Source organism: Canis lupus, chromosome 9 (assembly GCF_003254725.2).
Source record: "Canis lupus dingo isolate Sandy chromosome 9, ASM325472v2, whole genome shotgun sequence".
NCBI lineage: Eukaryota > Metazoa > Chordata > Mammalia > Carnivora > Canidae > Canis > Canis lupus.
In genome coordinates, this window is record NC_064251.1 from 21,487,985 (window position 1) to 21,510,084 (window position 22,100).

Genomic DNA, 22,100 nt, shown 5'->3' on the forward strand with positions numbered 1-22,100 from the left:
CAGTCAAGCAGGCTGCGCGTGCGCAACTCCAGGCCGGGCTCTGCGCCGGGGCGCGGGGCACGTACTTTGACGCAGCGCTCTCTCCTCGGGGTGGACGTGGGCAGGTCCCTGTACGCAGGCGCACTGTGGAGGGACGCGGCCTCCCCCGCCGAATCGCGCATCTGCGCAGTTGGTGTTTATTGTGACCGTCGGGCCGCGGCCCCGGATGTTGTGGCTGCCGGGGGGGAGATGGCGGAGGCAGAGGGGGTGGCCGCGGCCCCAGGCCCAGCTTCGGGGCCGGCTTTCAGGAGCCGCCGCGCTCTGTCAGGCTCCTGGGAACGAGACCAGCAGGTTGAGGCGGCGCAGCGGGCCCTGGTGGAGGTGCTGGGGCCTTACGAGCCTCTGCTGAGCCGGGTGCAGGCAGCCCTGGTGTGGGAGCGGCCAGCCAGGAGCGCCCTGTGGTGCCTGGGGCTGAACGCGGCTTTCTGGTGAGAGAACTGGACCCTTGGAAACCCTCCCAGGCGCGAATCCGTCAGGTTTTTCTAGGGCTCTACCACTCGCCTCCCCTGTTTTCTTCGCTGCATCGGCTCCTTCCAGTACCAGCCTAATTTTGCCTCACCTCCTTCCACCGCATCCCGCCTTTAGGCTTTGGCACCGCAGTCCTCCCCGTGGTCCTCCAGTCATCTTCCCTGCTTTACCTGTTCCCGCAGCCTCGCCCCGCACATACGGCAGGAGCTTCTGGTAACATCTTGAGCCGCTCGCAGTGAGCGAGGGCGCCTCGTCTTGGCTCGGGAAAGCTGTGTCACTTAAGGCCATCACTTTCCGTCTCTTGTTTGCTCCAGTATGGTTTGAAGACCATCCCCAGAGCTCTGATTTTAGCAGTTGTTATCGGGGTAGTTGCATGAGGCGTGAGATGTTTGCAAAGGTATCCCTAGGTGTGATAAGAAAACAAGCTTGAGTGATCTGAATTGGCACGTTAGGTGTCCTCTCTCCTGCTCAAGGAAGTTGTGAAGTGTGAGCGTCAATGAGAGCCTCCAGAGCTGCAACTTGAAAGAAAATTAGAAGCTCTTGAAGAACAAGAAACAGTTATGAAATAGTGAGAGTGAGATTTCACCCATTTCAAAGCCACTTAGGATTGCAACTCATCCCTGTCCCAAGGAATTAGAGATTCATTCTTAGGCACGGTTTATAGGCGGGGAAATTGAGGATGCCTAATAGCGTGTGTGAATTTTCCTGAGCTGGAAAAGTGAGACTATAAATATGCTTTAAAAGTCAGTGTGTCATGCTTTGTGAAAATGGAACTGCTGCTTCTCAGTTGTCATGATCTAAGGTGGACATAGGTCTTCATAAGATCTGCTGAGCATACTTTGGAATTAACTCATAACTAGGAAAGGTTATTCACCAAATTCCAAGGGAACTGAAGTGGGTGGGGGGAGGGGCTTCAACAGCTGAATGAAATAAACCTATTCTGGATAAGTATGAAATGGAACAATGTTTCCAAAGAAAATTTGTTTCTGCTAAAAATACATATTTTTTTGCTAAAAATATTTTTATCCTAAAATTTCTTGTTTTAAAACCAACCCGTTTATTATCCTTTGTCTGAAAGATTTTCAGTGAACTAGAGTAAAACAATTTCAAATTCATTGACAGAAAGATGTAATTTTCAGCTATTACTCCCCTAACAGTTTGAAAGGGACTCAGGTTAAAGGTGTTGCAGCAGTCTCTGGCATTAGTTGTTTCCAGTCTTTAACAAACTTGGTGATAAAGTTTTCCTACAGCATTCTTCATTTATTTTTGGTAGTGCTTCTTTGATCCCCAGGTACCTACTTCTCTTCCTGTTCCTCTCTGGCAGAAACCTTTAACTGTAGCATCTCAATTGGGAGCGTTTTCCAAAATGATCTTCTTTTCCTTTCCCCATCTCCCCCATTACAACCCCTGACCCCAGACCATCTAGTCAAAACTTCATTTTTTACCTACATTGAGATTGTACTCCAAGGGGAGGCAATTTGTCCTCAGTAAGCCAGTTTGGATCAAAGTGTGGTTAGCTGACGTATAAGCTTCATCAGGATTTAAATGAGTAATGAAACCAAGGGTTTGTTAATACAAATAGATCAGTAGCATGTATGTTGTTATTTCTGAAGGGACTTTCCGTAGGCCTCTTGCCTGAGAGACTTTTGAAGTAGAATGTGGAATTGAGGTCTGAACATGATCTCCTACTGAGGCACCACTTTAAATGTTACAGGTAGCTTTAATTTGCTGGCTCTCAACAAGTGTTTGTTAAAGTTTACTAATATGCTATGTTTAGAATCTCACTCAGCTCCCCATTTTTACTCTTGGTCTCTGAAAGCCTTGTGATTGGTCTTTGTCTCTGGCATTTCCTGGTAGCTTGCCTGCTGTGTGTCCAGAATATGGTTACTTGGTACCTTCCCATCCCTCTAGAAGTAGGTGGAAAAGAGCTATAGCAAAATGAAGGTGCGACTCCTGAGACTCTTGCACTTTAAGGAGAAGAGGACCCCTACCCCTTAAGGCTACAGAGTGACCTATAGTGTTAAACCCCCAGAGGCTAAGGTAGTTTGGTGTGACAGTTCACAGGATTGTTGTTTTAGGAAATGAGCTTCCTTGGGAGGCAGTTTGGGTTAAAACTGAAGGTTAGACTTAACATTCTAGTAGTATCATATTATTATGTATGTATGTTGACATTTCAGTTAGGAATGTTGAAGGGTAACTGTGTAGTTCTCTGATACTATAAATGTTTAGAAAATGTAAGGATCATTGGCTCAGGTTGGAGAGAAATTAAGTCTGAAAGTTTTTTTCCTTATTTGTGTTGAATAATGGTACATCTATTAACTAAGATGTCTTACACATTTTGAGGAGGTATTAGAAGATTGGATAGGAGTACAAAAATCACCAGAGTTGACATAGGTATCTCTTAACTTTCTTAAAAAAAAAAAAAAAAAGATTTTATTTATTTATTCATGAGAGTCACAGAGACAGAGACACGGCCGAGGGAGAAGCAGGCTCCATGCAGGGAGCCCGATGTGGAACTCCATCCCGGACCCCAGGATCACGACCTGAGCCGAAGGCAGACACTCAACCACTGAGCCATCCAGGCGTCCCTCTCTTAACTTTCAGTAATATGGATTCTCAGTCAAAGTTTTTCTGTACCTATGAATGTACCCTCTTAAATTTTAGTAAAACAGAATAAAAACAACAAAATAAAAGAGATAGATGTATAGCCTTGCTATAGTATTTCAGGGCTTTCATTCTTTTTTTTTTTTTCTTCAGGTTCCAGAGCAATTATGGTGATTATGTCAGAAGTCTTCCAGTCTATATTGCTTCTGGTCACTGATAATGTTATTATCTCTAGGATAGTAACGGCAATGTCAGGCCTTCCTTTCCAGTAGGTTGTGTTTGCATTAGTGTGAGCACCACCTGTAAATGAGAGATTTGAAGGAAGAATATCTGAGTCAGCAAGAATGTATCCTGACAGATTCAGAAAAGAACAGGTTGGAGTTACCTGCTGGTTAAATTCTGATTTAGCAGATCAGGGGAGCACCCAGGAGCCCTGGAAATATGGATGCATTCTAAGCCTCCCCTTTCTGTGAAGAGCAGCACATGATTCAAGGAAGGCTAGATGATTCTGGAGCTCCTTTCCAGTTTTTAACATTCTAGGATTCTAGACAGTCTTTAAATTAGGGATATTGCTTTAGAGCAATCACTAGCTGATTCCCTGTTGAGACCTGCTTTGACAGTCACTTGTCTGCATTAACCATCCTATATTCTAGGGGATATTATGGAATCTATTGTTTCCACAATTAAAAAAATAAAATTGTTCCTTCACCCCCCCAAATAAAAAAATGAGAAGTGATTAAAGGTGTACAGCAGTTTTGATTTAAAAGGTCAGAATTTGAGTGAAAAACAACAGTGAGGAACAGGAAATGGAAGGCAGGGCCTATTTAAGTAGAAACATTTGTTTTGTGAGAATTTACACATCGAATTTCAGATGAAATCTGTTGAGCAAATGTTTCTAATGCTAGTCTTCAGAAGGTTCTTATTGCTTTTGGTAGCCAAGGAGACACCCAAAGATGCCTTGGCTTACATTTTTTTCACCTCTCTTTCACCATCAGTTTTTATCTGTCCTAATTGTAAGGTTGGGTGCTTTCTGTCCATTAACATAAAGTAGGTGTTTAGCAGCTAGCTGGTTTCATTTCTGGTTTTGTGTAAGCAACAACTATCACTACATTATGTGAGTTGGGTTAATTTTTTTCATTCTGATTTACCAGTGACTGGCTCATTAACCAGCGGCCACAAGTGCCGTACAATAATGGGCTTTTTGTCCCTATAGGATGGGAAGGAAGCTTTGTTCTGAAGTGCCAGTGAGACAGGCTTACTCTGTAATAACAAAAGGAAACCAGAAATAGTATCTTCTTTGATGGAAGATAGACATGTGCTCTTTGTTTATGATTATAGCAAATTCTAATTTACCTGTACTAATGAGGATTCATCAGATAGTTAACCTCAAAAAAATTGTTCAGTTTTGGAATTCCTCATGATATTTCTGGAGACCAGTTTATTTTTCCAAGGAATATTTTATTTAGACTGATAATTGGATTTATTTATTTGTTTGTTTATTTAGACCCTATCCAACCTTCATTAGAGACACAGAGAGAGAGAGGGAGAGGCAGAGACACAGGCAGAGGGAGAAGCAGGCTTAATGCAGAGTGACTGATTTGGGACTCAATCCCAGGACTCTAGGATCATGCCCTGGGCGGAAGGCAGGTACTAAACCACTGAGCCATCCAGGGATCCCCGATAATTGGATTTTAACTCCTTTTTTTTATTTTTTATTTTTTTAATGATAGAGAGAGAGAGGCAGAGACACAGGCAGAGGGAGAAGCAGGCTCCATGCACCGGGAGCCCGACGTGGGATTCGATCCTGGGTCTCCAGGATCACTCCCTGGGCCAAAGGCAGGTGCCAAACCGCTGCGCCACCCAGGGATCCCGGATTTTAACTCCTAATAAAGGGGATGGAAAGTTTACAAAAGGGCTGGGGAAAAAGCAGAAAATAATTGATGGATATATATCTCAGTAGTAGTAAAAAATGTGAATGTAAATGGCAATGAGTTACTAATTTCTGCTTATTAGGTTCTTTTAAATGGTAGTATCTAATTCTGGGGAAAATATGTAAAAATTGGCATGTGGTTGACAGAAACATAAATTGGATAATCTTTCTGGAAAGTAATTAGGCAACATATATTAAGACATTTAAGTTAGTATCTTGGGGTGCCTAGGTGGCTCATTCAGTTAAGCGACCAACTCTTGATTTCGACTCCGGTCACGATCTCAAGGTTGTGAGATCAAACCCAACCTTGGGCTCCATGCTGGGTATGGAGCCTGCTTGGGATTCTCCCTCTCCCTCTGCCCCTTCTCTCTCTTAAAAAAGAAAAAAAAGTGTCTTTTTAGAGACTGGAGGAAATGGGGAATGATTGCCAACTGGTAATGGCTTTCCTTTTGGGATCGTGAAAATGTTCTAAATTAGATGATGGTGATAGTTGTACAACCCTGAATATATTAAAAACCATTGAATCAGACAATTTAAAAGGGTGAATTTTATGGTTTGCAAACTCTATCTCAGAAACACTTATAAAAAAAGTCAATGCCCTTTGACCCAGTAATTCCAGTTAAAGTAATTGTGAGAACAAAGATATATGCTCAGTGATACATAGTTCAGCTTTTTTTATATCAAAAATTGGAGACATTTGTTCAATTAGAAAAGATTTAACAAGACTAATTGTGTATATATATATACACACACACACATATATACAGTACAATCATTTTAGAAGTTTTTGATGTTTTTCTGGTGACACAGGAAAACCTATCTATTGTCAAATGAAGAAAATTGTTTTGTTTTTTTTTTAAGATTTTATTTATTCATGAGAGACACACAGAGAGAGGCAGAGACATAGGCAAAGGGAGAAGCAGGCTCCATGCAGGGAGCCTGACAAGGGACTCAATTCCAGGATTCCAGGATCACGGCCTGAGCGTGATGTCCCAAAGAAGAAGGTTTTTAAACCAGATATGGTATATACATCCATGGATGTATATACCATATTTTTTTAAATTTTTTTTAAAATGAAAGAATAGCATCTGTTCACATTTGGGGGCATGTATGTGGATAAGGGGCCATTTTTCAAAACTTTTTCTTGGGATGCCTGAGTGGCTCAGCAGTTGGGTTTCTGCCTTTGGCTCAGGGTGTGATCCTGGAGTGTGATCCTGGAGTGTGATCCTCTTGTGAATGAATGAATGAATGAATAAATAAATAAATCATTTTTAAAAACCACCAAACATTGTCTTTTTTTTTTTTTCCACCAAACATTGTCTTAAGGAAAATTTTAAACATGTCCATAAGTAGGTAGAGTAATAATATGTACCATCATGTACCCAGCTTTAAAATTCTTCGGTTCGGGATCCCTGGGTGGCGCAGCGGTTTGGCGCCTGCCTTTGGCCGAGGGCGCGATCCTGGAGACCCGGGATCGAATCCCACGTCGGGCTCCCGGTGCATGGAGCCTGCTTCTCCCTCTGCCTGTGTCTCTGCCTCTCTCTCTTTCTCTCTCTGTGACTATCATAAATAAATAAAAATTTAAAAAAAAAAAAATTCTTCGGTTCATGGCCAACTTTGTGTCTTCTGTACCTCAGTTCTTTTTCACCTCTTCATTGTTTCGAAGCAAATCCCAGGTGTCTTATAATATTATCTGTAAATATTTTAGATTGTGAATCTCTGAAAAATAAAGACTTTAAAAAAATAACAGCACCGGGCAGCCCTGGTGGCGCAGCGGTTTAGCGCCGCCTGCAGCCCAGGGTGTGATCCTGGAGACCTGGGATCGAGTCCCGCATCGGGCTCCCTGCATGGAGCCTGCTTCTCCCTCTGCCTGTGTCTCTGCCTGCATCTCTATGAATAAATAAATAAAATCTTAAAAAAAAAATAACAGCACCATTATCATATGTAAAAAATTAATGACTCCTTTCAGTGTTCAAATTTCCAGTTTTTTCATAAATACTATTTGTGTTTTGGGGTGCTTAGCTGGCTCAGTCAGTAGAACATATGACTCTTGATCTCAGCTTGGTGAGTTCAAACCTCACATTGGGCATAGAGCTTATTTAAATTTATATATGTATATATATTTAAATATTATTTGTTTTTAAAAATTGTTTGGAGGGCACCTAGGTGGCATAGTCAGTTAAGCATCCAACTCGATTTCAGCTCAGGTCATAATCTCAGGGTCACGAGATTGAGCTTGGAGTTGGGCTCTGTGTCAGGGGCATGGAGCCTGCTTGGGATTTTGTCTCTCTGCCCCCTCCCCTAAAAAAATTTTTTTTTTAAATAATAAGATTGTTTGGATCAGGACCCAAATGAAGTCCACATATTATAACTGATCTGTTTTTTACATATCTTTTATTCTGTTGACCTCCTTTAGTCTTTTTTTCCTCCCTAATTTGTTGGTTGAAGAAATCAGTTTGTCCTATAAAGTGTTTCCCAGACTGGATTTTGCTTATTGCATCCCTGTGCACATTTCCCTTGTGCTCTATATTTTTGTAAATTGGTAGTTGGATCTAGAGGCTTGATCAGATTCAGGTTCAAGAAATTTCTTTTGTTGTTTGGTAAGAGTGTTTCGTAGATGGTATACTAATTTCCTTTTTAATTTCATTTTTCATTATCGCTTACATTTTTAAACTCTCTCCAATAAACATGGTTGCCTTTACGAATAAGAAAAAAATGCATCATTAAGAAAAAATAGATTGTGAACCCACAAAGGATAAAGGCTATGGGCAATCCCCAAATTGAACAATTCACATGTGAATATTCAGAATTGACTTCATTTGCAGTTGCTTTAGTTAAGTTGGGAAGTTCTCATGCTGATTTTAGTAGCTGAAAAATGTTTCACATACTGTCTTATTAAACTCATATACTGCTATATCTGCATGTGAGTTTTTTGATCTGGATGAATAGACATTGGAGGACTAAACCAGTCCAGGAGAATCCTTATTTTTCATCCATCCTTTACCTATACTGATCTCAAAAATACTGTATCTTCAATTATATCTTATCTTTTTTAGAAAAAGATTTTGTTTATTAGAGAGAGAGTACAAGTGAGGGAAGAGGAAGAAGCAGACTCCCCACTGAATAGGGAGCCCTACACTAGGCTGGATCCCAGGACCCTGGGATCATGACACCAGTGGAAGGCAGATGTTTAACCAGCTGAGCCACCCAGGAATCCCCAACACCAACTATGTCTTGTCTCTGCACTTACTTGCAGAGTTTTCTTACAGGTGGGCTGCCTGGTTATGTCTGGTAAAATGATAAGCATTTGATGTGACTTCTTTTCATCTAGTCCCGGTTTTACTCTTTCTGAACTTTTTTTTTCAAAACACACTAATCTGAGATTGATACTACCTTTTTGCTTAGGGTTTTAGTATTGAGGCCTGGAAGGAAGGAAGCACACGCTTACTCATATTTTATGTTTGACAATCAGACCTCTAAGAGAACATTGATGCTAATTGTCTGGTTACCTTGGAGGGGTCAACTGCAGTGTATTGAGGTGATCTTTCCATTAAGTTTTACCTTTATGGAAGAAACTATTTTCCCAAGAAATGTCATTTTACACCACACAGAAAAACTTCTGAAATTCCTACATTGGCTTATTCAAGAAAAAGATAAATCTAGTCCTAAAATTAATTTATGGGCCAGGATTAATCTTGTTCAAGAAGATGTTCACAGTTTTAGCCTTCATGACCCAAAAATATACCTTTTATAAAACTTTACTGTATCACCTTTATCTGCAGGATAAAATCCAATATGCTTGTCATAAAAGGCCGTTCATGATCTGACTCCTTTTTTTTTTTTTTTTCATGATCTGACTCCTGACGCTATCCCCATATTCATCTCCTCCTTGTGTTCTGTTTCAGTTCTATCAAAACTGCTTGTCGTTCTTTAAATATGTCATGCCAGCGGGCTATTCTCCCTGAGTACCCTCTCCTCCCCACATCCTTTTATCCTGTTTTCTTACCATTTATCTGGGTTTTCTTTTTCTTTTCTTTTTTTCTTTTTTGTATTTTATTTTTTCAGTTATCTCCACACCCAGTGTGGGACTCAGACCCACAACCCGAGATCAAGAGTTGCATACTCCAGTGACTGAGCCAGCCAGGCACCCCATTCTTACTTATCTCTTAAATTCCAGTTTAGATGTCCTCTTCTTTGTTATCGTTAGCTTGTCATGTTATATTGCAAACACAGATAGACACATAAATACACTTGAAAGTAAGGTCCATGTCTTTCTCTTTTCTGTAACTGCTATAACTGGGCTGCATACCTCAAAGCCTCTACATAAAATGAGCACTCAATAAATGTTTGTTGGATTGGGTTGAAACATAGGTGGGAACTATAACAGACTACTAGAATAGTTCAGGTCTTGGATAAAGTATTTTTACCGCCATCATTTTTGGAAGATCAGCCTTTCTTAGAAGGGCTTAATATCCTCTCCCTACCCCACTTTATATTTGTTAGTAATTATGATCTGGGAAGTAGAGATTGCAGACAGTCTGGATTGCCTCCGCAGGGAGCCCTTTCAAGCACTCTGGAGAAAACGGTGGCCCTGCCACATCCTCCTGCTGCCAGGAATGAGAAGTAGCGGCACTGAGGAGCAAAAAGCTCTAGAGCCCTTATCCTTGGCCTTGTTAAATTTGCTTGTTAGTTGGGTTGATGAGTTGGCCTTGGAGAAAAGGTTAATGACTAGGCAGCTCTAGAGGCTTATTTTTGTTAAGCTGCTTTCATTCTTTAATCTCATGTATAATTACAGTGTCCTTTAAATGGTGGTGGAGGGGAATTGGAATAGGGTTATCACTGGTGACTGGAACTTCACTCTTTGTGTAGTTTTTAAAATTACATAACATGGACTCATGTTTTTTTTTAAACAATTTTTTTAAGATTATTTATTTACTTATGAGAGAGAGAGAGAGAGGCGCAGAGACACAGGAGGAGAGAGAAGCAGGCTCCATGCCAGGAGCCCGACGTGGGACTCGATCCCGGGACCCCAGGATCATGCCCTGAGCCAAAGGCAGGCGCCAAACCGCTGAGCCACCCAGGGGTCCCCCCCTGGACTCATGTTTATTGAAAACCAGTACAAAAATATCTAGAAATAAAAAGTTCCTCTGCCAATCCATGAATATGTAGATGTATTCATATGTACACATAGATAAAGCTTTTTTTTTCCATTTACATATAAAGATTATACTCTATTGTTCTGTGGTTATGTCAAGTCATTAGGTAGTGTGGTGAGCTGAGAAAGCAAGAGGTCATTTGTAACCAAACCAACCTTACCCTTGTTTGATCCATTTGCTGTGATAATAGCTAGTAACACTTCTACATTGTAAAATTGAATAGAACTACGTCTTAGGCTTATATTTTCTTGTCTTTTTAAGCAAGATGAAGTATGACTATTAAAATTTTTATTTATTTATGTATTTACTTATTTATGAGAGAGAGAGATAATGAGAGAGCATGAGCAGCGGGGAGAGGGAGAAGAAGGCTCCCTGCTGAGCAGGAAGCCCAATGTGGGGCTGATCCCAGAACCCTGGGGTCACAACCTGAGCGAAAGGCAGATACTTAATGGACTGAACCACCCAGGCGCCCCAAGTATGATATTTTTACAGGGAATTAAGTATGTTGTTTCTAAAACCTACAAACAATCCTCCAAATTCTGTCATTGTTACCACTACATACAAAGAAACTGGAACACGAACGCCTAGGTGGCTTGGCAATTGAGTGTCTGCCTTTGGCTCAGGGCCTGGTCCCGGGGTCCTGAGATGGGAGTCCCACATCAGGCTCTCTGCGGGGAGCCTGCTTTTACCTCTGCCTGTGTCTCTGCCCCTCTTTCTGTGTCTCTCAGGAATAAATATAAAATCTTAAAAAAACAAAACAAAACGAAGAAACAGTCTTTAAAGAGGTTAAGCTAATTTATTCAAAGTCATATGACTAAGTGAGTGTTCAGAGAATCAGACTCAAGCCAGTCTGACTTGAAAAGCTATGCCTACTACAGTCCCTGCTGAACCATCTATGGTCAGGGCCAGTGGTGTCCCTGATCTGTTGCAAATCAATACTTTTGTAAAATGCAATATAAATGAGTTACTAGAAAAATTAAGTTACTAGAAAGTTACTAAATTAAGTTACTAGAAAAATTAAGTTTATTTATTTATTTAAGATTTTATTTATTTATTCACGAGAGACAGAGAGGCAGAGACACAGGCGAGGGAGAAGCAGGCTCCATGCAAGGAGCCTGATGTGGGACTCGATCCCGGGACTCCAGGATCACGCCCCAGGCTGAAGGCGGCGCTGAACCGCTGAGCCACCCGGGGTGCCTGAAAAATTAAGTTTAAAAGACAGAAAATATAAACCCAAATGTGTTCTGTGATTCAAGATTACTTGGTCAAATTGCTATAATTTTTTTTTTAAATGTTTACTCTAAATTTTCTACTTGGCTTCCTCACAGACTGACAGAATTAGCTTGTGGGCCAGCACTGTCCTAAAGATACTGAAAGGCTGGTGTAGTACAAAGACTCATAGAACTTGTTTTTTGATTATCTTTTTCCCCCCACATTTTGTGAAAGATTTATTTTATTTATTACATTTTTACTTATTCATTTGACGGGAGAGAGAGTGCAGAAGAGCACAAGCAGGGGGAGCGACAGGGAGAGGGAGATATAGGGCTTTAGTTTTCTTGTATTGTCTTTGTCTGGCTTTGATATCAGAGTAATGCTGGCCTCATAAAATCAATCAGAAATGTTCCCTCTTCAATTTTTTGGAAATGTTTAAGAAGTATTGGTGTTAATTCTTAAGAACTGGCTTTTATTATTTATTTATTTTTTAAAAAAGATTTTATTTATTTATTCATGAGAGACAGAGAGAGAGAGAGAGAGAGAGAGAGAGAGAGAGGAAGAGACACAGGCAGAGAGAAGCAGGCTCCACGCAGGGAGACCAACGTGTGGGACTCGATCCTGGGACTCCAGGATCACGCCCTGGGCTGAAGGCAGGCGCTAAACCACTGGGCCGCTATTAATTCTAATTAACTAGAATTAATTAAATTCTAATTAACTAGAATTAATTAAATTCTAATTAACTAGAATTAATTAAATTCTAATTAATTTAATTTAGAATGTTGCTTCAGTGCTAACTTTCTGTTGACCTTAATCAAATCATTTTACTGTTTTAGACCTGAGTTCCTCCATCTGTAAAAAGATACCTAATTGAATTACATGCTTTGTAACACATCTCTTATCAGTTTGTTGCCCTACAGTGGGGTCTAATTTGGTAGAAGGGTGTTTGTTTTCATTATAATAAGTTATCAGGGATGAATTTCTCCCTGAAATTAATAGAATTGCAGACTTGAAAGACTTTAAGAAGTTATTTGATTTAGTCCTCTGCCTTTACAGAAGCAAATTATCTCTTCCCCATAAATACAATAGCTGAGGTTCAGAAAGCTTTTTTTTTTTTTTTTTAAGATTTTATTTATTTATTCATGAGAGACACAGAGAGAGAGAGAGGCAGAGACACAGGTAGAGGGAGAAGCAGGCTCCATGCTGGGAGCTCGATGTGGGACTCAATCCCTGGTCTCCAGGATGACGCCCTGGGCTGAAGGCAGGCGCTAAACCGCTGAGCCACCCGGGGATCCCCTAATGTTCAGAAAGTTTAAGTGATTTTCTTAAGGTACGTAACTAGGACTTAAGTATGTTTACTAAAGCCTGAAGTATACAGATGGTCCTTTCCGAAATTAGCTTAATTGAATAATAATCTTCTGTTTTTTCTTCTCTGTAGGTTCTTTGCACTGACATCCCTTCGTCTTGTGTTTTTACTTGCATTCAGCTCTATGATCATTGTATGTATAGACCAATGGAAGAACAAAATCTGGCCTGAAATAAAAGGTGAGTTTGATAGCATTTAGAACAGTCTGAACTGGAAATGGTCTTTCCTTTAATTTTTACCTTTAGTTTTGGGGGTTTATGAGGGAGTGTATAGAACTGGGAATATCTTTTGATGTGTGAATTACTTGTTTTAGGAGACACTTGAAGGGCTGGTGCTCCATCGGTAGTTCCTTACAGCTGCATTCCACCTTTCCCATTGTTACTAAGCTCAAGAAATCTGTATCCACCACCTGAGATATTCTTGCCCTTATAATTGGCCAGAGGAATAAATAGTCTTCAAGTTAAAAAAAATAGATAGACATATCTACATCATTGGATACTGCATCTTTACTGAGGCAGTATCAATTTGCCTCTCAGGAATTTCTTTTAAATTGCTTATTTGCAAAAAACACTAAGCTAAGCATTGTGATTCATATAAAGTAAGATACGTTTCCTTTTCTCAAAGATTATATAGGCACAAACAAAAGACCAGTGAAATGATAGCTACAGAACAGTACCAGAGATGTCACTGTGTAGTATGTAATTGGTATGTTTGTCATGTATTTTGGCCCTGGTTCAGGCCTTGAATGAAGCAAGTGACTTGAACAAGTGAAGAGAGAAGTGGTGTTTCTAGTGGCACCAGTAGTTCGATTAGTCTGAGAAACCAGAAGCAGCAAAGCATCTCCTGAGAACAAGGAATTAGTCACTTTCACCAGAATGAAGAGGTCATTAAAAGGAAATAAAACTGATAATATGTTGGGATTAGATTTTACAAGGCCTTCAAGTTAGGCCTAGAAGTTTAGGCTTAATCCTATAGGTAGTGAATGATCATTGAGCATTTCTTTTTTAGAGTTATATTGTGAGGTGATACAGAAGATTGATAGCATTTTACAGGATCACATGGAAAGAAAAGGGAAAGAGGGAGACTTGATAGGAAACTATGACTGTATCTGTGTGAGAAATAGAGAGGTATTCATGGAAACAAACAATGGGTGGCTTGGAGAGCTGGGAAGAAGAAAGATACATTAAGACTGATAAGTAGGGAATTAGAAGAATAAGGGATAAACGCCATTGAAGTGTTGGCAGGATATTTACATGAGAGTATATAGCTTTTAAATACATTCCCATCCTATTTTGCAAAGACTTTAAGGAATCATGTAGTTCATCACCTGTCTTATGGCTGGTGAATGTCAAAAGATGACATCATTCATTGTAGTTAATGCATCTCTTTTTAAAGAGAAAAGGCAGATTTCTGGATTTGGAGTAGTTCTAACATGCCTCAGTAACCTGGTGCACATTGATGTATGTGAGCAGCCAAGACACCCTTGAGGGGTAGGGTGGATCATTTTTCTTGTGCACCTTGGCTCTCAGTTGTAGTAAGTAGAAGGGACCCTGATGTTCCATTTGGATCCCCTCACCCGCCCACCAGAGAAATGAGCAGGCATCAGCCATCCTCCCCATGTCTGCACTCCCCTAACTCTGTCAGTATAACCTGGTGTCTCCTTTTTATTGGCTATTACTATTTTCTTTTCCCCAAACCTATTAAAACTCGAGCTGTCAGACCAACAGCCTAACATTTTTATGTTTAGTTTGCCCTACCAACTAATGCTGGTGTTTGTTTTAATATTGTAGTGCCAAGACCCGACGCATTAGACAATGAGAGGTATGGAACACTAATTAAATCCCTTTTTGTTGCTCTGATTGATTCTCTTGTTGTAATATTCTGGTTACATGTTGTTAACTCCATGTTATGGATACAGAGTATGAGCTGAGAACCTAGTCTGTTCCGAATAATCATCTTAACAAATCCTAAAGTTCAGGTAGCAAGTTGAGATTGCTAGTGTCCTCTGCTATTAACAAGAAAAGTTTCTGAAAAGGAGCATTATAGTGCCCTGTAACCTGATATGCCAAGGAGTTAGCTGCATTTTTTAGCTCTACTGTAAAAACTTAGAGGCAGCTTATTTCATTTGTTTCCTGACTTTTATTCCAGATCATTTAGTGTTTTCTGTGACCTCTAGCTTTTTAAAAAGTTTCTGGTCAGAAAACACATTGGTTCCTGGCATCAGCAAGCCAAAGATTCCTCTTGTGTCTTACAGCTCTTGCTTTCATTTCTCAGTTCATTCATCCCATATGTTTGATCCAAGGAATTTCCTCTGCTATGGTTTATTTTACTTTTGCTATATTTATTTTCTGAGGGACACATCTACCATTGCCTCCCCCTCAGCAGCAGCAGTGTCAGATTGTGTTTTACTTTTATCCCTGAATTGCAATCACAGTGAATTGCAATGGTCCGAGTGCAGGGAAGATGTTTCTAAGCACAAAGTGCCTTGGAGCTAGTGGCAGGTTTATACACGTGGATTGGACTGCTTGCTCATAGGGTGGAGTTGTCAGAACAAATGTGCCCTCCTAGTCCCTAAATTCAAGTTTCAACCTGGTGAGACAAGAAAAAAGTCCCACTTCACCTCCAAAGCACCTAGAACTAGCCACTCCCAAGCTCCAGTTGAAACCTAGAAGCATTGGCTGCCAATGCCACAGCAAGATGGGGGGAATCCCTCAACACCCTCCTTTCACAGCTCCCCCTTCTCTCTCCTATAGCTGGGGCTTTGTGCACCCTCGGTTGCTCAGCGTGCCCGAGCTCTGCCACCACGTAGCTGAAGTCTGGGTTAGTGGGACCATTTTCATAAGGAATCTTGTGCTTTTCAAAAAGCAAAACCCAGGCAAGGTAAGACTCTTCCCTTTTCACTTTCATTTCTGGCTTCTCAGTATAGATTATGCTAAAGTGAAACAGTCTTTTGACTACATAGTGTCATTCAAGAGAGAAAAAGACCGTGATGATCGTGGAGGCAAAGAGAATTTGTAGGAAGGGCTTCTGACCAGCCACTAGGACTAAGGGAAGAGGTTGATGACTCCTTTAGGTGCTTGCCTCTGAGATAGAGCCATCTTCCTGCCCCACGATGGAAAAGAGAGCTTGCTTGTGTGCATTCTGTGTCATATTAAACATGTGGTAGGTTGTTGGGTTTTTTACTTTTTTTACTTTTTTTTTTTTTTTAACTTAAAAAACCCACCACCACCACTTGCTTTCCGAGAGAATTTTTGGCTAAGCCTGTGCAAACCAATTTCCCAGCGGGAAAGGTGCAGCCCTGTTGGGTTAGCAAAGGAAAAGGAGTTTGAATAAAATGGACATCCTCCTTTTCATCCCAAGCAGAGTCACCATGAGATGCAAAAGTGGCTAGACACAGCTGTCATTCTGACGTGCCCACTTATAGGTCATAGTCATTTCAGTCGTCTCCACCTTTCCCTTGTCCGCACCCCAGTCTCCTGCCGTGTAACAGAAAATACTGTTTCCTGACTCCTCTAGTTCTGCTTGCTGAGCTGTGGGATATTGACCTTTTTGGCCGTCTTGGGCCGCTACATCCCCGGGCTCCTGCTATCCTATTTGATACGTAAGTATGGCACATACCTCCTCCAGAGCTTTCCCTACACCTAGCTTTTCTAGCCACAGCTAACTCTGGGTCTAGGAAGAGGACTTTTATATTTTGGTTCTCCAGGAAATGACCTGTTTATATTTTCATAATCTGTTTGGTGTCATGAAAATATCTTTCTTCTTGCTTATAACAGCCTCCCCCCACACAAAGGGCTTTTCTTACCAAGTCAGCTTTAGAAATTGATGAGGGTCCACTAACATATATTGTATTACCAGCCCTAAAGGACTGTCTGTCCCTGTTTAGGAGGAAATTTTTAGAGTTAGTATGTTGTGTGACAGAATATAACTTTTAGGGGTTTCTCTACTAGGCTCTGCTTATCCTGGAGCACTTCTTTTTCTCCTGGAGCACAGTTTTTTTAGATTTAGTTACTTCCTGTTGGCATGAATTTTGCGTGGGGCTGGAAAAACTGAGGAGCTATGTCTGTGGCCAGCCCCTTACATGATTTGTTGTCATTACTGAGGCATTGTTACCATTTAGCCTGATTTATGGCTCAATGACACTTATATGCAAGTGACCACACCTGGTTCTGTCCTTGATAAATCAGTAGCCCACTCTAATGTGCAGAGCCATATAGGTGGCGGCAGAAGTCTTTAGACCTTCCAGAGCCCCTCTCATGTGGTACGGGAGACTGTTAAAGATCACCAGCAGAATGAAGGAGAACTATTCCACACCGAGTGTCTAGTCAGAGGACACAATAGCAGAGGGACGGTCGGGACTGTTTGTACAGCCCCCTCTCCACTTTGCCACTGTCTCCCACTCCTCTCAGTTGTCACTGTCATGACGTGGCCTCTTGCTGTGTACCACCGGCTGTGGGATCGAGCATATGTACGGCTGAAGCCAGCTCTGCAGCGGCTGGACTTCAGTGTCCGTGGCTACATGATGTCCAAGCAGAGAGAGAGACAATGTAAGTGTCAAGGAGAGGCTTCCTTCCACTTGGGCAATTTGGGGAAGAGAAGAGAAAAGCCCATAGGTCTGACATAACGGGCAGGTCTTCAGAAGTGGGAGAAGTGGGGTGTGGTTGTTTTGTAAGGGGGGGTAGATAAAAGTGATATTTTATTCCAGGGAAACCTCTGCAGGCTTACCAATTTTGGCATTTGGGATTCTGGACACTCCCATTTTAAGCAAATCTGGGAAAAGCTCTTCCAAGTTGAATAAAAGTCAGACAGATAGCCCTAATGTTTGCTTGCTTTTTATGAAGCACTTTCCATGTGCCCAAGCACTGTGGTGGCAACTCTGCATATTTTTATTTATTTTATATATTTTTTAATTTTAATTTTATTAACAAGTATTTTACTTAATCTTGACAACCTTGAGAAAAGAAATTGAACTTCAGGGGTGCCTTTTTTTTGCCAGGACCCTGGAAACAATTCCACATCAGGCTCCCCATGGGGAGCCTGCTTCTCCCTCTGCCTCTCTCTGTGTCCCTTGTGAATAAATAAATCTTTTTTAAAAAAGGAGAAATTGAACTTCACAGGTAGTAAATGGCAACTCCTAAACCAGGCCTCTTTTCACTACTGAAAGCTGCTTTCCAAAGGTGATACTTTCATACTGCCTGAGAAGCCAGAAGTATACTAGCCTAAGACCCTCCCAATACATGAATGACAGTTGTGTGAACTTTCTCCTCCCTTCTGTGGGCTGGTGATATTTGGTGTTTTATTAAGCCCTCACCTTCAAAGAGCCCATTGCATGGTCATCAAGGCCCAGCTTATCCCCTGGCACAGCCAGCTGAATAGTATCAGTACTCAAAAGCCTGATTTAACCAAGGTGGGGCATCTTTGCCCTCTCTATGATACTGTCCACTTTCCTCTTGACATCTGTCTGCCTCTGACCTATCCTAGGAGTTGTTAATCATCTGACCAGAACAAAAATGTGAAGGGGCTGGTGGAGGAGAGGCATTGGAAGATCTTCTCTCCTATGTTATCAGCTTATCTTGCCACTTAGGCTCAGCAACCCTACCCTTAGGCATTGTAATGTAGGCTTTGGGCCAAATTCAGAGGGTTCATTCTCTTATGTTCTGATTTTATGCCTTTGAAGTCTGGGGCGGGTGGGGTTCCCACCCACCCCCACCCCTGCCCTGCAAGGGAGGGTGTCAAGGCCTTCTGCTCTCTCTGTTTAGTATGCCGCAGAGCTCTATATCCAGAGCGTGCCTTGGACAACCACAGCGACAGTGAAGAGGAGCTTGCTGCCTTCTGTCCTCAGGTATCTTGGGTGCGGGAGGTGCAGCACTGGCTAGTTTTCTTTTAGCTCCCATTAACCATCTAGCACCTCACATTTAGGTGGTAACTAGGTTTTCAAGCTCATTATGGGTGCTTCAAGGCCCCACCCTCTCCTTGCCTGTAAGAGCCGTGAGGAGAAAGCTAGTATTCTTTTTGGACTGTGCGTAGATCTGTTTGGGTCTGGTGACCAGCACACCTTCTTCCATGTCTCCTTTTAATCTCTACCATCATGGCAGAACTTCTGGAATTGGCGTGATTGTCTTTTAACAGCCCAGCCCGTGTTATGTTGGGCAATGTATCTTCCTGGCCACCTGTGAAAAGTAATCTCTGGATCAGTTATTTGCTTATGAGTAAGTGGCTGGTTGACTCCCCAGACTGCTTTCCTTCCTGTGCTCAAGATTGATAAGTACAGGTATTTTCCTTGGAGCAGCCCAAAAGGGGTCAAGATATTGACTAAAGTCCCCAGTCTTGCCTGGTTGCACTGCTGGCCTTAGACTAGCCATTAGGGCCAGCTAATTAGTAGAGCTGTAACTGGGGAACTGCACCTTTTCCTAATGGCATCCTCTCTTCAGGCTTGTTGGTCTTTTCTTTCCTAAGCTGGATGATTCTACTGTTGCCAGGGAGTTGGCCATCACAGACTCTGAGCACTCAGATGCTGAGGTCTCCTGTACAGACAATGGTACATTCAATCTTTCACGGGGCCAGACACCTCTAACAGAAGGCTCTGAAGGTGAGGGAAACCGTGGACATGAGTTCATACAGCTATGACAGTTGCTGCTCAGCTTCATGGGCAGAGAGGATACCGCCCGGTCCTCTCTTGTTTTCTGAGGTGTGGAACAGGTGGCAGAGCAGCTTTGCGGGTATGGCTACAGCTGGGATTGCACCACTGCTCTCTTTGAAATCTTCCTGGAGCCTTGGGTTGGCAGAAGGGGATGGAATTCTTTGGACAGTAGAGATCATAGCAGTCTATAAGTGGAGGGGAGAAGCCGACCAGTACTACAGGTTTTGCTTTACCTTGAGAAATTCAGGGTAGAAAAATCTGGTTACATGGGGCTTGCTTTGTGGGGCTAGGGCACAGGAGTGGCAGGCTGTTGCCATGTCTCAAAAACACCTCTATTCCACTCTCCCAGACCTAGATGGTCACAGCGATCCAGAAGAATCCTTTGCCAGAGACCTTCCAGACTTCCCTTCCATTAACGTGGATCCTGCTGGCCTGGATGATGAGGACGATACTAGCATTGGGATGCCTAACTTGATGTACCGTTCCCCACCAGGGGCCGGGGAGCTCCAGAACCCCCCTGCTAGCCAGGATGAAGCTGTACTGCCGGAACTCCTTCTTGGTTCCCTGCCTGCAGGATCCAACCTCACCAGCAACCTTGCCAGCCTGGTCTCCCAGGGCATGATCCACCTGGCTCTGTCAGGGGCCTCTCAGCCAGGCCCTTCTGGCCCGCCTCCCCGGAGAGCAACAAGAGGCTTCCTCCGGGCCCCCAGTTCAGACCTGGACACTGATGCTGAAGGGGATGACTTTGAACTTCTGGACCAGTCGGAGCTGAATCAGCTGGACCCTGCCAGTTCCAGGAGCCACTGAGGCAGAGACTCCTTTTAGGGGTCACTGTGGTTTAGGTTTTTTTTCTTCCTATCCCACTTAAGGTGAAGGGGCAAGGGAAGAACCCAGGTCCCATCCACTGAATTATATATGTATGCTTGGTGGCCTGGTCGAAGCTCAGGCCTGCTGAGAGGATACTCACTCCCCTGCTACCAGCTGGATGCCCATTTCTGAGCTCAATCACTGCAGTGAGAGTGCCTCCCCCCCCTCCCCCCCGAGGGAGGCTTCTCTCCATCAGAATGGTACTTTTGGGGAACAAAGTAGTCAGGGGTATTGGTTCCCCTTTGAGGGGGTGCTGCTGTTTGCTTCTAGGTATGGGTGCTCGGGGGCCCTCAGTGATAGAAGCACCCTTCCCTTCCTTCCTTCCTCCCTTCATCACCCTCCTGGAGCTCCAAGTCAGGCAGCAGCCGGAAGTGTTACATTGCCATCTTCCTCTTTTGCTAAGCCATGATTTGATTTGTCTTTTTCTAAGCAAGTTTTTTGGTTCTGCAGAGCAGGCCTGCTCCCTCTGCCCCAGCCCATCCTCATTTCTTGAGGCCTAATCTCCAGTGCTCCAAAATAGTGCTTGTGAAATTTAGAAATGTGAACATGATGTGGGGGTGGGCCTCTTCGACATTACCTTGGGCTGTGGGGTCAGCTGGCTGAGAGGGTGAGTGCTTCTGTATCTCCTGGTCTCATGGAATCTTCTGAAGCTGCCTGGTCATTTTTGGTGCTGCTAACCCCCGGCTCCATTTGGCCATCAGCCTGAGCAACGAGCAAAGCAATACCATACCATATCCATTTCCATGTTCCTGTTCCTTCCCCTGCTCCTCCTTTGGAGAAGCAATAATTGCATGGGGGATGTCAAAGTAGCACTTTACAAATGGCTCATTGGCATTCACCCCAGGAGCCACCAGCTCTTCTTGCACCAGCTATTCTTACTCCCTATTCAGTTCCTTTTAATACTTTTATTTTCAACTGCTTCCCAACTTGGGGCCTCTTTTAAGGATGAGGCCAGTTAGCAAGAATATGTCTGTAGTCGGCAGAGACCTTTCTAAGGGGTATCTGTTCTACCACTCCTAGAAGAATCATGAGACAAAAACTAAAAATGGTAATTCTAAACCTATGCCAGCGTACAGCCTCTCTGCCTCCCCAATCAGAGCTCAGGCCAAACTCTTCTGTCCTCTTGCCCTCTGCATTAACCCTTTGCTGATCCTCAGGGACCACTCCCCCAACACCCCCATACCTGGGCAAGGGATGTTGGACAGAGCCCATTTTCATGTGCTGCAAGTGGGAGTGTGCTAACACGTTTGCTCTTGGTTGATGGAAAAGGTAGAGGCCAGGAGTGAAAATTAAGAGAAGGAAGAAGAGCTAGGTGCCTGTTTCACAGTCACTTGTGTGTGAAAGATTAGGAGTCAGTGGCATCTCCCCACTTTACGGTTCTCAGACTTTGGACACCTTCTATCTTCTCAGAGCCCAGATGAGCTCACAGGTGAGCTCTGATGTGGGAAAAAAAAACAGGAAGTGTGGAAGAGGAGTGGGTTTTGGTGTGTTTGCATGAGTGTGTAGCTTCAGGCCTTGGAAGTTGGCAAGAGGGAGGGAGGAAGGAGAGCAAAATCTTCAGAAGGTGTTTCTTGTACCTGGGGGATCATGCTCTGAATCTCCTTAGTCCTCCACTGTGAACTGGGGTGGGGATGGGTGGGCAGGGCGGGGGTGGGGGGGAGTGGTGCTGGGGAATAAATCTTGTATGAGAACAATCTTTAAGAGACTAATGTTGAATGGTGTCTTACCCTTGACAGTCTGTTAATCCAAAATGGGATTAATCTGAGGTGACAGCCTCAGAAGAGGAAGCCCAGGTGTGAGGGACCCACCTGCCTGTCC

General features: G+C 42.8%; 1 protein-coding gene across 1 annotated transcript; it reads left to right on the forward strand.

Moving 5' to 3' along the window:
* Window positions 1–106: 106 nt before the first annotated feature.
* On the forward strand, window positions 107–21,811 carry RETREG3 (reticulophagy regulator family member 3). Its single transcript, XM_025440472.3, has 9 exons — window positions 107–467; window positions 12,848–12,954; window positions 14,566–14,596; window positions 15,529–15,655; window positions 16,292–16,376; window positions 17,185–17,322; window positions 18,535–18,617; window positions 19,232–19,364; window positions 19,765–21,811. The coding sequence occupies exons 1-9, from the start codon at window positions 229–231 to the stop codon at window positions 20,220–20,222; spliced, it is 1,401 nt and encodes a 466-aa protein (XP_025296257.1). The 5' UTR covers window positions 107–228; the 3' UTR covers window positions 20,223–21,811.
* Window positions 21,812–22,100: the final 289 nt, after the last annotated feature.

Coding starts and splice junctions, on each gene's coding strand:
- RETREG3 (XM_025440472.3), top strand. CDS start 229: ATGGCGGAGGCAGAGGGGGTGGCCGCGGCCCCAGGCCCAGCTTCGGGG. Junction 17,323..18,534: donor CAAGCAGAGAGAGAGACAAT/GTAAGTGTCAAG, acceptor CTCTCTGTTTAG/TATGCCGCAGAGCTCTATAT. Junction 18,618..19,231: donor TTGCTGCCTTCTGTCCTCAG/GTATCTTGGGTG, acceptor TTCTTTCCTAAG/CTGGATGATTCTACTGTTGC.